General features: G+C 46.3%; 1 protein-coding gene across 4 annotated transcripts; it reads right to left on the bottom strand.

Annotated features, from left to right (window-relative positions):
* Positions 1-12: 12 nt before the first annotated feature.
* Positions 13-16,918, bottom strand: LOC139111496 (BMP and activin membrane-bound inhibitor homolog). Of its 4 annotated transcripts, none has more exons than XR_011547218.1 (5): positions 16,076-16,918; positions 15,563-15,704; positions 14,358-14,777; positions 12,855-12,982; positions 1,806-1,928 (listed from the first exon to the last, which is right to left on the bottom strand). XR_011547218.1 is itself a non-coding variant. In XM_070671821.1 (4 exons), exons 1-4 carry the CDS (start codon positions 16,164-16,166, stop codon positions 1,919-1,921), a joined length of 663 nt encoding a protein of 220 aa, XP_070527922.1. In that variant the 5' UTR covers positions 16,167-16,918; the 3' UTR covers positions 1,786-1,918. The 4 variants fall into 4 exon arrangements, 2 of the variants coding, with proteins under 2 accessions (XP_070527921.1, XP_070527922.1); XR_011547217.1 differs by lacking the exon at positions 1,806-1,928 and adding an exon at positions 11,422-12,087; XM_070671821.1 differs by lacking the exon at positions 12,855-12,982 and having other exon boundaries at positions 1,786-1,928.
* Between the last annotated feature and the right edge of the window lie 1,659 nt (positions 16,919-18,577).

An 18,577-nucleotide genomic window follows, 5' to 3' on the forward strand; every position in this document is an offset into this window, starting at 1 on the left:
AGGAATACACCCTATTTTGACACACTTTTATTCCTTTCATTCCTCGCAAGTAACATACATATACACTGAGGGGCAAATATAGCACTTGTCTGCGGTGACTGTGGCTAGCGTGAGGTGTCGGGTGCGTCGAGGGCGTAAATTACGAGCTTTATCGTGAGGCTCGAAGCACACGGCACCCCACGATAAGATCATGTCGCAGCAAACGCCATATCTGCTGTACAAAACGAAGTCTAGATATACCTACATGCATTTAGTCGTTATTATGTCGTACTATCACAATATAGTGCTCATATGAAATATGTTAAAAAAAAAAAAAAATATATATATATATATATATATATATATTTTTATATAAAGAACGTAAGGTACAATTTTACAAAATTTAATGGCTGTGACTGAAGTCGCGATGACGACTTGAACAAAAACTTGGTTGATCTGAAAAGAAAGAGAATTATTTTCTATAATAACTCTTATAGATTATTTGCGAAATATAATCTTTTATATTTTTTACTGATGTGTATCGTTAGTAAATTAAAATTACGTACTAATATTCTCAGAGAACAAAGTTCAGTGGTCGCAACTGAGGGATGTTCTCGTATCATCGCAGCTTGGATAATATCAAATTTATTTGATTTTGTATCGCACGTTCGAGATAAAAAATACATAGATGCGTATCTATATTTACAATCTTATGGCGGCACAGAAAACGTATTGTACGTGATTGTGCCATAACGTCATGTTTAAAGGATCGAAAAAAATCCAGACCCATTCTCACTCTTTGATCTCGCGACGACGCACATCTCGCGTCGACATTTCGAGGAAATGCAACGAGTAATACGTTATCATTACGATATATAATTTACAGTAGTTGCTTTCTTCGTAGAATTCACAGCCAAGTAGAGCCTCCGACGACTCGCTAGCTTTCACGACAGCCGCGTATGGCTGAATTCGGTACGTGACTCTGTCTTCTAAACCTAGTAAAACTTGGTGGTAAATTCGTATGTACATAACGCGTATATCGTAAGAAATGTATGGAGTTGAAACAAGTTGAATTAAGGATAAGATTATTCGTCGCAGGAAAACCTTATCCGATCTGCATCCGGATGCTTGAGCGTTCTGTAAATTGACGTACAATGTCGAATCGAACGGTATTCTCCGTTATGCTGTATATGGCACAACTCCGATTATTGAGTGAGTCACGATGTATCAAAACTAGCGCAGCCAGCCGGCTCTGGTAATTAATCTATTACTTAAAAGGGGAATCTTTATCCGAGGATTAGAACGAGTCGAATTAAACCAGAGGCACTTTCGGTGGTCCCAGTAAGGGCGGCCCGTTGTCGGATGTTCGATGCGACGCGAATTTATTTCCACTTTGCGCTGGCATAGGCTGAAGCCATCTGACAGCCAAGCTGGCGATCATCAGCAAAACGATGAATCCACAGATAGCGACGATAATCGTCGCCGTCGGAAACCAGCCATCAGTCGCCTGACTTCCGCCGCGACTATTCGGATGCAGTTGCGGGGCCAAATACGCCCGGTGATCGCCGAGCAATACTATAATAACATCGTAAAGAAATCACAAGTTAAAAACAACAAGTTTATCGAAAGTTATTGCAGAGATGGCGAAAGGAAAGAGAGAGCACTCGTCGTCGCACCTCGTAGAGTCTTGTTGAGTCTGTTTCTCATCGCGGGACTGTCCACGTGATTACAGAGATCCTGATCGCAGCAAAGAAATCCTGCGGGACACTGGCGACTTTTGAAACTTTCGCCGAGACAGCCGCTGTGAGCGGTGTGTTCCGCTCTCGAAAGCGGCGCGTTTGCGTTCGATGGTAATTTCGTGAAGCAGCCTCTGCCGCGACACATGTATCCCTGAGGCACGCATTCCGGCTGATTGCAGTAGCATCTTACTTCTCCCACGTTAGAAGAATCTGTAATCAAAATGTAGATGCAATTGTGAATCTCGATGGTAGAGATTACCCAATGGGAAAACCTTTATTACCACCGTAGGACGCAAGCTTTCTTAATGTTGACCAGAGATGACGCCAGCGACCCCTCCCCCCTACAGCTTGTGCCCTCAACTCGCTCAATCTACACTCTCGAGATACTTTTCCACCGTTTTCGGAGTCTCGACGCCTAATAAATCCCGGGATTGACGGATTCTCTATTTTATTTGCTTTCAATTTCTCCATCACCTATACAAACGCATAATCGAAACGAAATACATCCGGGAGTTCTTTGCCAAAAGTTATTGAATATAGAAAACAGCTTATTTCAAGTATAAATATCGAACGAGTCGAGAGGTTTAACCGTTGGACAGAAATAAAAAATCGCGAGTGAAACAGTGAAGCTGTGTTCAGCGCGGCAAGGCCTTTCTAAACCCAACGCGGCTGTGAGTTTAACGAGGACCTCTACGAAATAAATGAAGAAGAAACGGTGGAAGAGAGAGGATCGGAGACACGAGGAACGTTTATTGCGATATTGCGAGGCCATCTCTATCCGTGAGTACGCTCGACTTGGTTTACCCCAACCCCCGGCTTAATATCTTGCCTGGTCCCCCTCGCGACCTCGTCTTTCTCCACCGGTTTCTTGCTAATAAGCCCGCAGCGATGCTTGCCTCCTCTCTCTCGCTTGCTGGCAGCGAGCCTTGCGAGTTGCCGACCCTTCTCTCTCTCTCTCTCTCTCTCTCTCTCTCTCTCCCTCTCTCTCTCCGCTCGCGACCTGTCGGGGTCCAGCTCATCGGGAACTAAAAAACGCTAAAACAGCCGAGTCACAAAAGAAAGATTAAAGTGGAGAGGATATATGGGGAGAGAGAGAGAGAGAGAGAGAGGCACGCAGCGCTGCGCGCACATGTATGTACCTCCCCCGAGTCTTTTTCTCTCTTCTTTTCTCTTTCGTTTGTCGATGCATTCTGCGTCAAATACCACACGCGAGAAAAATTAGGAAATTACAGACGGCTGTAAAAGTTGCCTCCATTTCACATTGAAATCAGGTCAAAGACTTTCCTACAGTTCCCTTCATTCAGTTTTATCAAAATAAAATATCCCTCTTTTCAACTTTTTAGATTTTTGAGAACAGATAACCAAAGACCCTGCGAAAATTTAATTACCCTCAATAAATCATTTCGGCGTGATACTTTTCGCGAGCACATATGTACTTTGAGCCGTGAATCTGCGAATATCCGAAGCGTATTTTAAAGTCGTAAAGCCAGTTGAGCCGAAATAAAGAACGGTAGCCTTCCGAAAGAAAAGTCCAAGAAGGAGGATGGGTCTTGTGCGCGTGCATGCGGCGTTTAAAATAAAAAGGAAAAGGGAAGGAAAGCAGCGGGAGGTCGAAGGACCCGACCAAAGAGAGATACGGCCGACAAGCCCCGAGGCCGGGAAGAGCCATCCGAAAACAAACACCCTGCATCGCGGAGTCGTTCGTTATGCGTCTACGGTATATTAATTATTCTACGGTCCGATCCGGTCCGACCCGGCCTCGACGAGTTTCCCCTCTCCCCTTTCCTCTCTCTCTTCGCGGCTGCATTTCTTTTCCCGTTCCCTCGATATTGGACCCCACCGGCGACTCCCCTCGACACGTAACTCTGATCAACGAATATCGAACGTTTCATCAGTATCTCAACGTGTCATTATCTGACTGATTTTTTACTCGGCAACCGAAGCGATCCCCACGTACATTTTTGCCTTAACCGTTTTATTTTGCAAGAAATCAGTTTCAGAAAAAAAAGACAAAATTTACAAACGAAACTTATTTATGTCAGGGGGTACTTTGACAATTTTCCTTTGTCTCTAGCGATTATCTATTGCTGTAAGATAACGAGATAAAACATTTTTCGTGACTCATAGTATATCGATAAGTGTTTGATAATATTATCGTATATAAAGCCGTCGAAAAAGATGAGTTAGAAAGAAAGAAAGAGGAAGAGAGAGAGAGAGAGAAACAGAGGACATATTTCGAATGAAACTTGTAACACTGGAAAGCGCAGCCTCGAGGCCTCCGAGTCGCTCGCCCGAGGATAGAAAGCGCAAGAGGCTTGTGACAGAAACTCAATTTGAACGAGTACCGTTTGCATGTATGTATGTATGTATGTACAATTAGAAGAGCGTCGACCCGACATACGCAAATTATATGCGTATGCGTATGCACAGAAGTCGCATTACATCGGTATTCGCCGCGCAATGATAAAGTTAGCCAGTCTTTTCGAATATATCTTCGTGGCTCGCGAGAAGAATGTTGCGTAACATCGCTCAAGTGCATTGCGAACTCTATATTGAGTGAAATGCATTAGCAAACGCGCTTTCTTAATTAGCGCTACCGAGCACGATCCGCGCCGCGCGTAAAGTAATAATTAGCGTGAGAGTGAAAACAAGTCGCGTCTCTGTTTCGCGTGTACAACGTAAGAATTGCAAACGTTCATACATACGTCTGTATAACTTCGGAATACTTGATCGCGATTAAAAGGTCGCGCTAGCAAGCCTTGACGTATTCGCGCGTTCGATCACTTATTTTATTCCATTTAAATTAATCTCTATTATGATTTATATTAAAAAATGATTATGTTACTAATTATATAATAATACTTTCTCGTTAGCGAATATTATTATATTACACGAGCCTTTATGTACGCAAAAGAATGCGGTAGATGTTATACACGGCAGTCAACAGAAATATTATAAAAAAAAAAAAAAAAGAAAGCGATTAAGATTACACATAAATCACAAGTCGAAAAATCATCCGAGAATCGAGAGGAAACGTTGGCGATTCCGTCTCCACGACGAAGCGGCAGCGACGAGACAACACCTGTTCGCACTTACGAGCGGAAGGGGACTTTGCAAACTCGCGGGAAAGGAGTTATGCGAAAAGGAACAAGAGGGTCGACTCATCACCATGGAAAGACGAAAGGAGTGGTCGAAAGACCGCTGTTGATGAAGAGACCGAAGAGGACCGGTCCGTTGGCGAAGAAGCTCACCCAGCGAGAAACTCGTGAGAAACTCGGCTTTCGAGTGACGCGCTTCGTATCTCGACGATACTCAATTTGCAATAGTTTCGTCGAGCTTTGAAAAAAAAATTCGAGGACGAATATTTCTCGAAGCAATTATTTTTTTAGAGGGAGCGAGGGGGAAAGAGAAATTTCGAGCAACGAGGTAGAGCGTCGAGACTTTTGGCTTCGGCTCAAACTCGGCGTCGGAATAAAACCTAAAAACGACGAAACGTTACCTGAAGCACCGGCTAAATTATCGTGGTAGGCTGTGGAAAACTAAGCCGGAACTGAAGACAAGGTTCTGGGCATAATCCCGCGCGAGATGTCGAAGAATGCTTTTTTGTCGTCCTCACAGGACGCGCATAAACAAATGCTACGGAAGGATCATCCCTACGCAGAATAATCGCTAGTGTCTGAAAGAGAAACGGGTCGCAACTCGAGCGTTTTCGCAATGGGATGAACGAACCTTCCTTTGGGCGAGGGACGAGGAGCGTGGGACGATCCACCTGATCCCCGCGTGCTTTCGGCTAAATTTCGTTTTACAAAGGTACGGTATCGAAGGTGGTATTTGCTTTGGCTGGGACCCGGCTCTATTCGACCATTACGAGCGTTTCGGGAAGCGGGGCGAACGCCGCCGGATGGTTACGGCGGGGTGGCAATTAGCAAGAACAATGGACTGCCGGGGTCCTTGTTCTGGGAAGTAGGCGGAGGGGCCTTCACTTCGGGGGCCCTGCCATTCCACTTCCATGGACAAGGGGCACAGGCCAGGTACGCGTATCTAAGGCATTCCGGCATCCCGAATATAGGGCCGAACCGAATATATACGGCCGGCACGGCATAAGTATATACACGATCCCGGCGTTTCGCCGCTAGAAGACGGACTCTTGATGTTCCCGGGGCTCGGCAACCCGGTGATTAGCCCTACTTAACTTGGATACGCGGACGCGACGCGAGCGGACCCCGTCGGCAAGTAAAAGGCATCCTCGTCGAGTCAATTATATGCAATTGCCAAATTGCTCGAAATTACAAGCGTTGCTTCGCGAGGAACGCGGAGCCCTTTATGATAATTTTCGTGCATTTTTTCTTTTTTTTTTTTTTTTTTTTTTTTTTGCGGAGGCAACCCGCGCGTATCTTTGATTATCGCTCGCCGAAAGCGCCCGTGATTAACTCGAGATTCTAGCTAATTAAACTCGAAAACGAAGGGTGACCGCCAAATCGTTTAAACTTGCCTCCTTCTCCTCTATTTTACGTGTACGCGGACACCGATCGAAAAAAATTGTCCAAGTTTCCTTGCCCCGGCCCCGGCTCTTCTCGATTTTCTCGACGGCAGGTAGATTTGCTAATCGGTAAACCTAGGGGTATCCCGAGCTTCGGCGGCGCACGCGAACGACTTGGGAAACGGTATCGCGTTTCTCATTCAGCCACGCTTCATCGAGCGCTGTCAATGAAACCGGAGGCCTTCTACATAACGCACCGTTTATTATTTTATACCCCGCGGACGTGTGCGCGGAGCGCGCGATATGATTTTTTCGCACTTTTTAAATTATGTTTTTTGGAAAAAAAAAAAGAAAAATAGGGGAAAGCAGTTGAACGGGAATAAATTGCAGTTTTAACTCGTGCGCGTTGCAACCGTTGACATTGATTCCTAGAATATATCGCATTGATGTATCGCGCGTTTATTTATAGAGACATATTGTGACTGCATCGATACGAGGTATTTGTACAAGGGAGCGTAAAGACGGAGTCTCCGTCCCGTTGCGTCAAGTATCGCCGCGCGCGCAATACGGGCGGTGCCGGTCTCTCATCAAAATTTTCTTTCGCGCGAAATAATTAATTAACTAATTGTTTACAGCAATTAACTCGTCGGCTGGTAATCTAGGACGTAGTCGGCGGGATTCTCGCCTTTATCTCGCGAGCACTTTCGCTCGCCTCGAACGGCGCAAACACGTCATCGATCTGCAAAAAGTGCCGCGAAGGGGGAAGCTCGGAATCGCGTTAATTGATCCAGAACGGTCGCGCCGTTATTGGCTAGCTATCGCTGCTCTCGCCGCTACGTGATTCCGATGCGAGGCGTGAGTCAACGTATGTAACGCGTACATATGTACGCGTATATAGAAGCGAAAGAGAGAGAGAGAGAGAGATATTTTGCCCAGCGAGTGATTGCAAATGCGCCGCGAAAATGCAAATAAATGTACGAAAGCGCGCAAACACGTTCGAGTTGGCCCGTTACTTAAAAGTAACGAGAAGGAATCGGTTTATTTGCGTTTCCCGATCGAAAGCACGAGATCGTTACGATTGAGGAACTATCGGAGCTTAAGCGAACGTCGTTCTCGTCAATTTAGACGGCAACGAGCCTAACGACGGCCGTGGTAAGTTCGTTGATCGCCGGGGCGGTCGTCGCGTCGAACGGCGGATTGCGACAGTCCCCGTTCATTTGGATTCGACGCATCTCGATTCTCGAGCTTGCACATGCCACGCGGGCGATGCGCCGCATACGAAGTAGCGAGGCGCTCGCTATTAGCATACGCCACGCTATTTTGAATGCCGCGGATACGGCGCGCGGGGATTGACATCCGATCGTAGGAAAAGGATTTTTCCGCGAGCCTTATCGCGGAATGCGCTTTGGGCGCCGAGCGGGAAAAATGAAGGGCGAACCGGCGCCAGGCGGCCCAGACGCGGCTATTTACCCTGCGGGAAATGTTATCGAGACGATTGTCGTCGGAGACGCGACAGTTTTTCCTCCGCTATTTCGTCGGAATGTCCGACGGATAACGGCGAGACCATCGCCACGGACGCTCGCGGCATTCGAGGCTCAATAAAGTGGCATACGTGTTCTAAGGAGCGGGACTATATTTATAGCGAGATCGCGTACGCGTGATCGTTTATGCGATCGCATACGTGATTGCATGCGGCGCCGCGGAAAGCTGCGCGCGTAATTTTTACATAACAAAAGGCGGGAAGCATCGTCGCGAATGTTAAATTGGACAAATTACGTATGCATTATTATGTAAATCCATCTGGCTGATAAAGAAGCTCGATGCTGTACTACCTACTTTCAGGCGGCTGTCGAGCGAGCCTTTCGGCGAAGGAATTTTAGTTGCGGCGATTGAAAATTTTTATCGCGCGACGCGCGGCGTGGAATCTGCCGCATTTCAACGAGGGAAGAAAACCCACGCTGTTTCGTGACTCGCGTCGAAGATTCACGAATTAATTGTTCGAAGAGGAAACGATTTCCTCGCGTCCTCGAATGAATTCCGTAAAGTTGGGCAGACCCGTTCGTTGGCGATTCGAGGCCAGCGGCGATCGGCTCGCGGGACCCCGCTTGTACACGGCAAGTATTTATGCGCGGGACGTATGTGTGCATATAGCCAAAGAGGTACAAACTCGTCACGCACGCGTGCACATCCGCGTGGCCGACAGGCGCCACCGAGGCTGTGTCCGCGCGCGTGTGTGCGTGCGTGCGCCAGCTGTACGCGGTAGTCGGCCACGCCGCGGTACTTAGGAGGAGCGTGTGTGCGGGCGCGGGCATGTGCGAGTGATAAACCGGCCGTGTGCGTGCATACGCGCCGCTCTCCTCGCCGGCGTCGATGAGCTCGCATTTTTCGTCGTGTCGCGCCACTCACCACTCGAGAGACAACGGTAGCTCGGCTTGACTCGACTCGACACGGCGCGCCGGCGACGAATGCAAATCGAAGCCAATGCAAGATTATATGAACAACGATATCGCCGATAAATTCACTTTAAACTTTTTTTTTTTTTTTTTTTTTAATACTATCTCTCGATGATATTAGCGATAGAAAACAATGCTTTACTTGAATCGTAACTCCAAGGCTCGCGAAGATATAAGTATGTATAAAGAAGTAATCAACGGACAGTCGTTTAGAGATTTCTATTTCGAAAAGAAGCTAATTTTATTGTCTGTCAACTGGGTTTGATTTCCATCCGTTTTGTAGAATTATCCGAGAAAGAAATAAGGGGGAAAAAAAAAAAAAAAAACGAGACGCGGACGTGATGCAACAATGTGCGCTACGCGTGCAACAAGCGTGTCGGTATTTATCATGCATATAGGTATATAACGCGCCACGCACGGCGGTATCCGCGCGCCTAGCTGGCGCCCGCCGTACATTTTATATCTATCGTCCTTTTATTTCTGTTATCGCGTGCGAAAATGACGAAAGATTCCAAATTTCTGGCTCGCCCGGTATTCGTTTTCTATCTCCGCAGATGTGCGCGTGCCCGCACGCGAGAAACAAAGCCGCGGCTTGTAGAGAAAACGACGCGACGCCAAGAGTCCACGCTTGAATAAATTTTCAATTAATTTAATGAGAATTTTTCTATTTAATTAAAAAAAAAGCTCTCCTTTTTGGATTATTGTATTAAATTTAACTTTCGATTAAATTAATTGGAGCTCGGTCGAAGCAGGCCCGAGTCACGAGCCGTCATAGATATCGTCTAAAGATACGTCTACCGCATACGTAATTTGTCCGGGAATTGCTAGCTGGAGATTATTTGTATATCCAAGTTGATACACATAAATTAATATCGTATTTTGCGGTAAGCTGACTTAACCGGAGAAAGAAAGAAAGAAAGCACGGCACGGCACGGCACGGCACGGCACGGCGATGAGAGCGGGCCGCCTTTCTTGGCGCCCGGCGGATGTAAATCTATCGATCGATCATGAATCATTCTTGTGTCGCGCTTTGCGTCGCGTCGAGCGTCGCCCCGCTCGTTCGCGCTCGATTCGAGTAAACGATTTTATTGCCCGCGCTCCCGAGCGTTCCACGAACGGCGACCGACCCCCTTTCAAGATAGCTTACACCATCGCGTAATAGCCTCTGTTTGTTTGCAACCAACGTGTTTCGACAAAATTCTTCGGCGCCGGATATTTTTAGCGGACCACCCTTCTCGACGTGAATCGACTCTGAATCGAACGTTGCTTTTCGGAAAACTTTTCGCCCGCTTCGCGTTCTACTCCGAATCTGAATAAACGCACAGCTCCGACCGATTAATTGGTTTCTCTAATCGGCAGCGCGAGCGAAATATTGTTTCCTTATTTTAAAACAAGTCTATTGAAAACGCGCGAGTTTGCCGTTCAATCTCGCGAAACCATGGGTTTTCTTTTAATTAATATTTAATCTCGCGGGTATATAATCGAGTCGACCACAGGTTCTTTCTCGTTGAATTCATGAGAATTGATAAGCAAGCATCCCGAACACGTGTACGCGCCACGCGTCGCGCTTTGTGCAATCGCTCGCGTGCAAGTTATTACTTTTTACCCCAAAAGACTTTCTTCAAGATAGAACTCGAAACAAAGAACTCTCTTCTTCTTCTTCTTCTTCTTCGAGAGAGAGAGAGAAGCGAAAAATAATTCGACCCGAGTCTCGAGTGGGACGCAGAGTAAAGCAGAAAACGTAACGCTCGCTCGAGCTTAAAGATATAATAAACGCCGCTACCTTTGTCGACGGGATGTGTCTCGTGGTCGGCGAGCGCCTCGTAGTCTTCCGGGTCGAGATTGGTGGGTGCCCCTCTGGCGACGGCGACGACGAGGCCCGTCGTCGCTATCGCGAGCATCGTCAACACGTCGCGCGGTAACATCCCGTACGCGAGCGGCTCAGCTTGAAATCGATGCAACTTCGGGATGATCGCCGTCCTCGTGGGGAGTCTTGATCTGGCGCCGATCGACTTTCAGAGAACGAGGCATGTGTCGTCCTCGCGGGGTTTAACGCGCCAGGATCATCGTCGCGATCGGCCCGAGCATTACGCGAGACGACTGGCGAAGCGCGCGCGAGAAGCCCTGGAACGGAGCGTTCGACACGTTACTCCAACGATATCCGGCGGCTGACTGACTCGACTCGCCTCGCCTGGCGCCAGCCGCCGGCCGCCAGCCGTCGGCCACCTCGGAGGGCTCGGAGCGGAGGAGCGCACCCCGCGCGGGCCACCCGACCACGACCGCTTCCTCGGAATGGTTTTTAAAGGAGAGCGAAGCTCTCCTTATCTGCTTACCACCGACCGCGCGCCGCGCTCATTACCGCGCCGTACCCCACGCCGGTCGCCCAGCTAATTATTCCTCGACTCTGCGATCTCGTTGATCCTCGTTTGCGCCCCACATTCCAAGATTCTCCCGACCCTCCAATTTTTCGCAACGTCGAGCGTGTAAATTTTTCTTTTTCCTTTCTTTGAGTATGAAATAATCCGAGCTCTCTAGCTCGCGTTAAAAGAAAACGTGGCGTCGGATCCTCGCGTTTTGCGTAGGTAACGAAAAATGGTATGCGTGCGATTTGTCAGCGGAAAGTCGGTGAGAAAGAGGACGGCGGCCGCCCGACGCCAAAGTGGGGCGACGCGTCTTTGCCCGCTTTTTCCCCGTCAGATCGTCAGACGAGCTTTCTTTTGCCGTTACGTCCCTCGTAACCCGATTATTAATCCACGCTACGATACGAACATTGCGCTTTGCAACTTTTATTTAACTTTTAATGTTTTTCATACACCCCTCGCTCAATCACGTACAGTAATCCCGCTAATTCGCATTCGAAATCTGTCTAATTGCGCGCGTGATGCATTCAGAAACTAGGCGCAATCGTGTCAAACCTATAAAAGATCCACTGTGTTACGGCGACGTCTCTTTCCTCGTCAATGCTTTTATTTATATCTCGAATAAAAATTGCTTTTATATATATATATATATATATATTTTTTTTATTTTATTTTCTCTTCCACGGACTCGGCGCGTTTTAGGCGCACCCGCGTTATTCCTCCGTTGTTCGATCGAGATGTGTGTATGCGTGTGCTGCGGCAACCTGGAGGATGACTAATTACGCTGAAACAACCAAAGACGAGGGACGAGGGAACCCTGGGGCACCTGGCATGCCGATCGCCCTTTCGAGGGGCCTTCGCTCGACGGACAGCGGGGGAATTCGAGCTTACATGGCCCACCACCGTTAGTCGCACGACGTGGAACAAAGAAACGCCGATGTAGTCGACCGATTTGCTCTTCACGAAGCTTCATCGAATACACGCACGTCGCATCTCGCGTCTCATCGAGATCGCTCGTCAAGGGTGACGTCGCATTTTTAAGCTTCCTCTTGCGCGGGAACGTAACGACTCGAATCCTAAACAGAGGCACAGCTTCGTTATTTAGGGAACCGCGTGATTAGGCTTAATGACGCAGCGACGCTTCGAACGATTAAAAAAGTCTACAGTTTCGAAAATTAAACTCGAGCTTCGCAAGGTAGAAGAAGTAAGCGTGGGCAGGCAAAAGTACTTGAGCGACAAGACTCGAGACTCGAGGTAAGCGATCGTTTGCAATTTAAAAGTAAAACTTGAACGAGTCTCTTCGAAACCCTTTAGTGCCATAAATATCCTAGGCGTCGACAGTTCGAAGAAAGTTCGACGGGCTTACTTAGAGTTTTGATGAGCGGACCATCGATTACGATTTATCGTTTCGTCTGGCAAGGGTTAATATGACCCCCCGAGATAATATTATTAGCGCGCGATATTCGATCGCTCGTGATTCGCCAAGTCGACAGCCGTGCCGGCGCTAAGGCGCTCTCGCCTGGAACTTGAAAGCTGTCCAGCGGGCGTAACAAAAAATTGCTTTAATACAGACTCGGCCAGCCTGTCGGCAGCAGTTATCTCCCGCGCGGTCGGCTTCTATTTATATTTCCCGTTCGCAGTCGATCGGCCGCGTACGATCGCGACGAGAATTATATCTCCGCGAGCCGCGAACGAACGTAAGTTTATAAAATTGATTTCTATAAAAGACGAATAAAAAGTATCGTAATTAATTGCACCGGGGGCGATAGATTCCTTTCTTATCTTTCGTGCCGCAAGATATGCCGAGTTACATTTCGCGCAATCGCGACGGATGGTACTTTACCTGCGCGGGTCTGACGATTTTATTCCGCCGCAGAAAAAGCCGCGATCCACAATGTATCTATAAAGTTTCGGCATCTTCTTCACGAGTAGTTTACCGTTCCTATTACGTAACGATTACTTCGTAGCAATCTGAAAGGGAATAAAAAAGATCACCTTTGTTATTCACATGTTTATCGTTCCAGAATCCGTTGTATAAAATATTATTTTGCACGTTATTAGATATACGTAAGGGATTTGAGAAAAAGGAGTATATTTACGACACGATGCGCGTCTAATAAAAAAAAAAAAAAAAAAAAAAAATTAACGCGCGTGTGTTTAAGTTGTATTATAGTTAAAAATGATATTTGTTACGGTCGTCTTTAGGTAACTCGTCGAGCTTCCTGTGTATAAATCACGATCAAAAATCGATTCGACACACATGATGCCGCAAATTCCGGTCCACTTAAAACCGGATCTCGTCCCGGTTACTCTCCGCAGGTTTCTTCGGATATGCCTGACGAGGATTAGGAACGGTGAACGATGGAAAACAAATCCCTCGACGTAAAACGCGTGGAGCTGAAGCGGTCGTTGGCAACACGATCGCGGGAAAGGGGCAAAAGAATTAATTATTTAAGGGCTTCTGCGAGTATTCTTGCAAGAATGGCAAATGGAATGGTAAAAACCTTGAGTCATTTTTATTACATAAAAAGCGAAAAGATCGGGAGATGACGAAGGCCTGCTCGCGATACCATCCGTTCCAAGGCAAAAAGAATGAGAAACTAACGACACGCGCGTTTATTATACGCTAAGCCCCAAGGTGTATACGAGGTAGGTCGAACCGAGACATTCCCGAACTCGAAAACCCACTTAACCATTCGGAGAACGAAGATTAGAGGGCAGGTCTGTGAGAAGCCCCCAAGCCGCGCGCTATCTACGGTTTTCAGAAGGAAAGACTGGAGGATCGGGCCTCTCGTCGAGAGGTAGACTGATAAGGAGGTGCCTTTTAGTGAGTCGCGACAAAACTACTCTACGAAAGTGCGGTCGAATGGCCGAGGGAAAGGAAATTGGATAGATAATAAGGAACGAGCCTAAAATGCAGGAATGCCGTCAATGAGATTGGAGAAGCGTCAATACCGCCAAAGTGTCTGGATAAAAAAAAAGTTAAGTATAGGGATATTACAGATTTGCTTTCGAGAAATTGCAAAATAATTAGCCGTTCCGCGAGGAAAAACTGAGTTCCCGTCTCTTGGGCCATTTTTGTACTTGCTCGATGCTCCCCGTGTGATTAACACGGGGGGATCTCTACGCTTTGCCGAAGCTGCTTTCGAATGGATTTATTTTCGCCGTTCGTTAATTATACGCAATGTTAATTCCCGTCTCTGCACACAGTGGCACACGTACGTCGACACGTCGGTACTTGAGATTTATTTGTCTCGACGTTGTCACGCAAATTTTTTCTTTTTTCCCTCCCGTTTTTACTCTTTAACTTTAATTTGAAAAAAAAAAAAGAAATATGTAAGCGTACCTTGTAACCACGTAGCAAGACGCCAGGACGGATATAAGGGCTGCGACAGCGAGAACGAGAGCGGCGACGTGTAACGCCCTGATACGATTCCGAATAGTCTGTTCGGTCGCAGATTCCGTCGAGTCTTGAGATTTTCGGTCAGCCTGCGACGTAAGGGTCGCGTCACGATTCCCCGACGTCAGATCGTTGATCGACACCTCGCGATCCGCCGCGATACGCATCCGATCCTTTCTTTCGCGCGGCCACGCGCTCGCATTTTCATCGTCGCCGTCTGCGTTGCAGTAGTCGTGGCTGTTGCAACATTTTAATCTGGGCCAGGGGACGGGAACTCGGGGACTCGTCGACGACGGTCTCGTGGCGTCACCCAGCCGCGGTCTCGTGGCCCAGGACTTTGTCTCGCACAACAATGGCGTGGCACCCCTGCGTGCGACAATACGAACGTCAATTGACGAAGGCTGCTTTCCTTTTTAGGAATACTTTTCACAGAGATCGGCGCGTAACGAATGGAAGAACATTTTTCTTCAAATATTAGGTAAATCATTATTCTCGCATACTTGAAACTACAATCGAAATAACGGGAAGACTCTATCTATTTTTATGACATGCTTTTATCAAATAAAAATTTTATCTTTGACTGCACCGCGATGGTAATCGTAACAGTCGGCTCAACTTTGTCGCAACAATTTAAATTTATTATATTATTAATTATTAATTTCAACTTTTGTAACGTCTGAAACTGGAAATCTACAAGCTCGAAGAAAACGAATGCCAGCAGGCAGTTTTATTAACATAATAACTGGACTTTGATAAATGAATTTTTATCGCAACTGCCACTTTTAAGATGATCTCGAGAGTATTATTAATGAGGCATTTAATAAAAATCACGGAAACCTTTTTGCTTGATTATCTCGTCAAGGTTATTCTCGCGCCACGACACATTCCTGAATTTATATTACAGGGTTAATTAAACTCGAACGAAATGACAAATTAAATCCTGTTTGCGAGGAGACGCGAATATTTTGGATCTCCTGACATTTTACTTAGATGTAAAGAGCCAGAATTATATATTTCTACCAAAAATACCTATTTGTCGTTGTTAATTTCTTTCCAAAAATTTAAATAGAAATTAATATTTTGAAATAAATACTCGTGGACGTAATAATTTAGTTAAATATCAGAGTGATTTACACTCGCGACATACGTACTCTGTACATCCTCTCGTAGTCGTACTTTCACCGATTTCTCGACCCGTTGTCACGATGAGTTCGGTGTAGCAGAAGAATCTCGTTCTACAAGTATCTACGCCAGCTTCTTTGCAGGCTTTGCTCGTACACGCGCACTTCCTGCCTGCGAAATATCATTTTATGCAAAGAACGGGGTTAAAGGAATATCCATCTAGATGGTTGAACAAACGCAAGCTGACACATTTCTATTTGTACATTTTATTAAGTCTTGCAAAGATACGTCGCTAATTTATGAAAAATAAAGATTCCTTTTTAAAGCCTAACGATGGCAACTCGGGGAAAATTTTTCGCAATGGCTCGATTACCCGCTCGCTTTTCTCGACGATACGGTCACCTTCACGAGCTATTGGAACGGATTAATTAAGCCGGTGCACCTTTTTAATATGTGGAAAGAATGTGTGATTAATAGGAGCGACTCTGTGCTTGCGCTAATTAGGTTGGCGAGCGGTAGCCGGGGACAAACGGCTCGCTTACCTTCGACTTGCGCGAGATTCGTCGACAACGACACGATGCATCCCGCGAGGAAGTATCTGGCTAGCGATCGTCGATCGACGTGTAGCCCCATCGCTTAAATTTCGCCCTTTTCCGTCCGTTTGGCGAGGTCGGGTTTCACTAGCCGATATCGCGGGCCATAATCACGACTTGCGCGATTCTTCAAACGCCGCCGCGGGTCCGTCTTATCGGTCGACCGGACTATTTCGAAGTGCGGACGAAAGAGGAAGCCGCGCCGAGATGAAACGCGCGGCCCGGCGCGGGTTACTCGCGTGGGCCTACCTCTAATATTAGCGCCTCCCACTGAAAGAGCGGTCGCGCCTTGGCCGGTTCGACAATTTATTCCCGCGTCTATTTTAATTCCATCATCAGCCGCGTTTACCCGTGGCCACGAATTCCGTCGTTCCGGTTGTCGCGAAGCGATTTATTCTCGCCACCGCGCCTTTGGCGCAAGCCCCCCTTTTTTTTTTCCTCGCGAACGGTCCGCGCGGATACAGCAGCCGAAGCGCCGGCAGTCACCGCGCTCTTAAAGTCGTCCGATTTATTGGCCATATGGAGAAACGACCACCCCTTCTCCCCGCGTGTACGCTCTTACATTTCGTGTATTTCGAGAGAGACGACCCCGTGTTGACGACCATTCGGACGTAACGAGACTTCGACGGCGCCAACGAGGACGACACTCTTTTTCAGACGGCGCCGCCGCCGCCGCCGCCGTCGCCGGCGACGCAAAGTCAGAGTCCTTTCGCCAGTGGAAAAATCCAACGCCCAATCAAAGACTCCTTTCCTCTCAAACAATATCCTCGGCGCAAAAAAATATTATTAAAATAATACAATTTGCAAATTCAATCGCAAAAAAAAAAAAAAAAAAAAAATCCAAAAGAATCACAAGAAAAAAAAACCAAGTTAAAGTTTGACAGGTTCGGAAAGAATCTCTCTTTGGTTATTTCTAGTAAAGTATGTTTCGGTTAACATTCCCGGCAAATCCGGTGAATCAATGGCTCAATCGCGGCGCGGGGCCATTAACTTTTCAAGTGCAGCAGACGAGAGGTTGAATTCCTCGTTCAGCTCTCTGCGCATGCAACGTTAACCAGAGCTGCTCCCGACTTTGCACATTTCTTTATCGACCTACGAGAGACGGTAAGTGCCGAGTTGGGTTATCGGAATGACACTTGGTTACAGTTTAACGAGGTCGCGTCAGGCTCAGCAGTCCGTTCGCCGATCGCTTCTTGCTGCTCAAACGGATCGAGTGTCCGCAATAAAAAGATTTACGGGAGAGCACAAGGATTTCTTTCACGTACAATTCATCGGAGCGTACTTTGTTCATTTAGTATTTAATTTATCGTATTTCCAATTAAATCTATCAGATTTGTATAACATCATTGTAGAGCCTCCCGTCTCGAATTTACCCATTGTCTTAAAAATGTTTCATTAATGCAGTGGAGAACGTTGGCAATACATATTACAGACTCGAGTAGAAGATAAAAATTTACTTAGAAAAAAAAAAAAAAAGAAATATATATATATATACGTGTACAAAATTTAAAAAAGCAAAGGGAATCGATTGCCTATCACTCTCATTTAAATCCTCGACAGATGCGAACACGACTTCTCTTTTCAGCCGAGTTTCTCGTCCTTTTAGTATGAGATTTGTGCGGTCAAAGCACGAGAAACGAGTTTCGAGCAGGTTGTCGTGCGAGACTTAAGGAGTCATTATCCTGGGTTTGGGTATCATCGTGTATAATAGTACGCCAGGAAACACTCGGCGAAATGTCGCTCAAAAGAATAGGTATCGATCATTTATTTAAGTCGTCCGGCGCGAAATCACTACGAGATGCGATCGGCACGGGCTACGGCCTGTAATTCTATCGTAATAACATCCTCGAGAAAGGTCGTCGTGTACCCACACACGAACGTTACGTCTTACGTGAATTTAATCGGCGAATTATCCTCGACAATGCACAAGCGGTTAATGCTGGGTGAACCCTTGACGCGACTTTTGTCTCAGCTAATGGAAAAGATAATCGTGGTAAACGCGTGGCGATAATCGTCTTCTTTTACTCGTTGCAATTAATTCTATATACCTAAACATTTTTATCTGTTCGAAAACTCACATCTACGTATTAAAGTAAAGTTAAAAATAAATTTGAACGCTTACGGTATTAAAATATTATCAGGGTTGTCTCTTAAAATAAATTATTTCTCTAAATACTTTGCTACAATAATCTAGTGAGATCTGCCTTTAGCTCAACTCCAAGTCTATCTCGCAAGTTGAATTAATTAAAATTCCGTTATAATTGTATCAAGAGTTCATCTTTCAAAAGATAAACTCTTTCTCGCTTTTATCAAAAGTTTTGTGTATTCGTGAGTATTACACAGTGTACGGTAGCGGTTGTTACACAGCAATATAAGTGCAAAGTTGAAATAAAAGAAATAAAAAAATAAATTGAAAAAAATTGTTTTACCGATAAGCGATTAGAAGAGGAT

Source organism: Cardiocondyla obscurior, linkage group LG24 (genome assembly GCF_019399895.1).
Source record: "Cardiocondyla obscurior isolate alpha-2009 linkage group LG24, Cobs3.1, whole genome shotgun sequence".
Lineage (NCBI taxonomy): Eukaryota > Metazoa > Arthropoda > Insecta > Hymenoptera > Formicidae > Cardiocondyla > Cardiocondyla obscurior.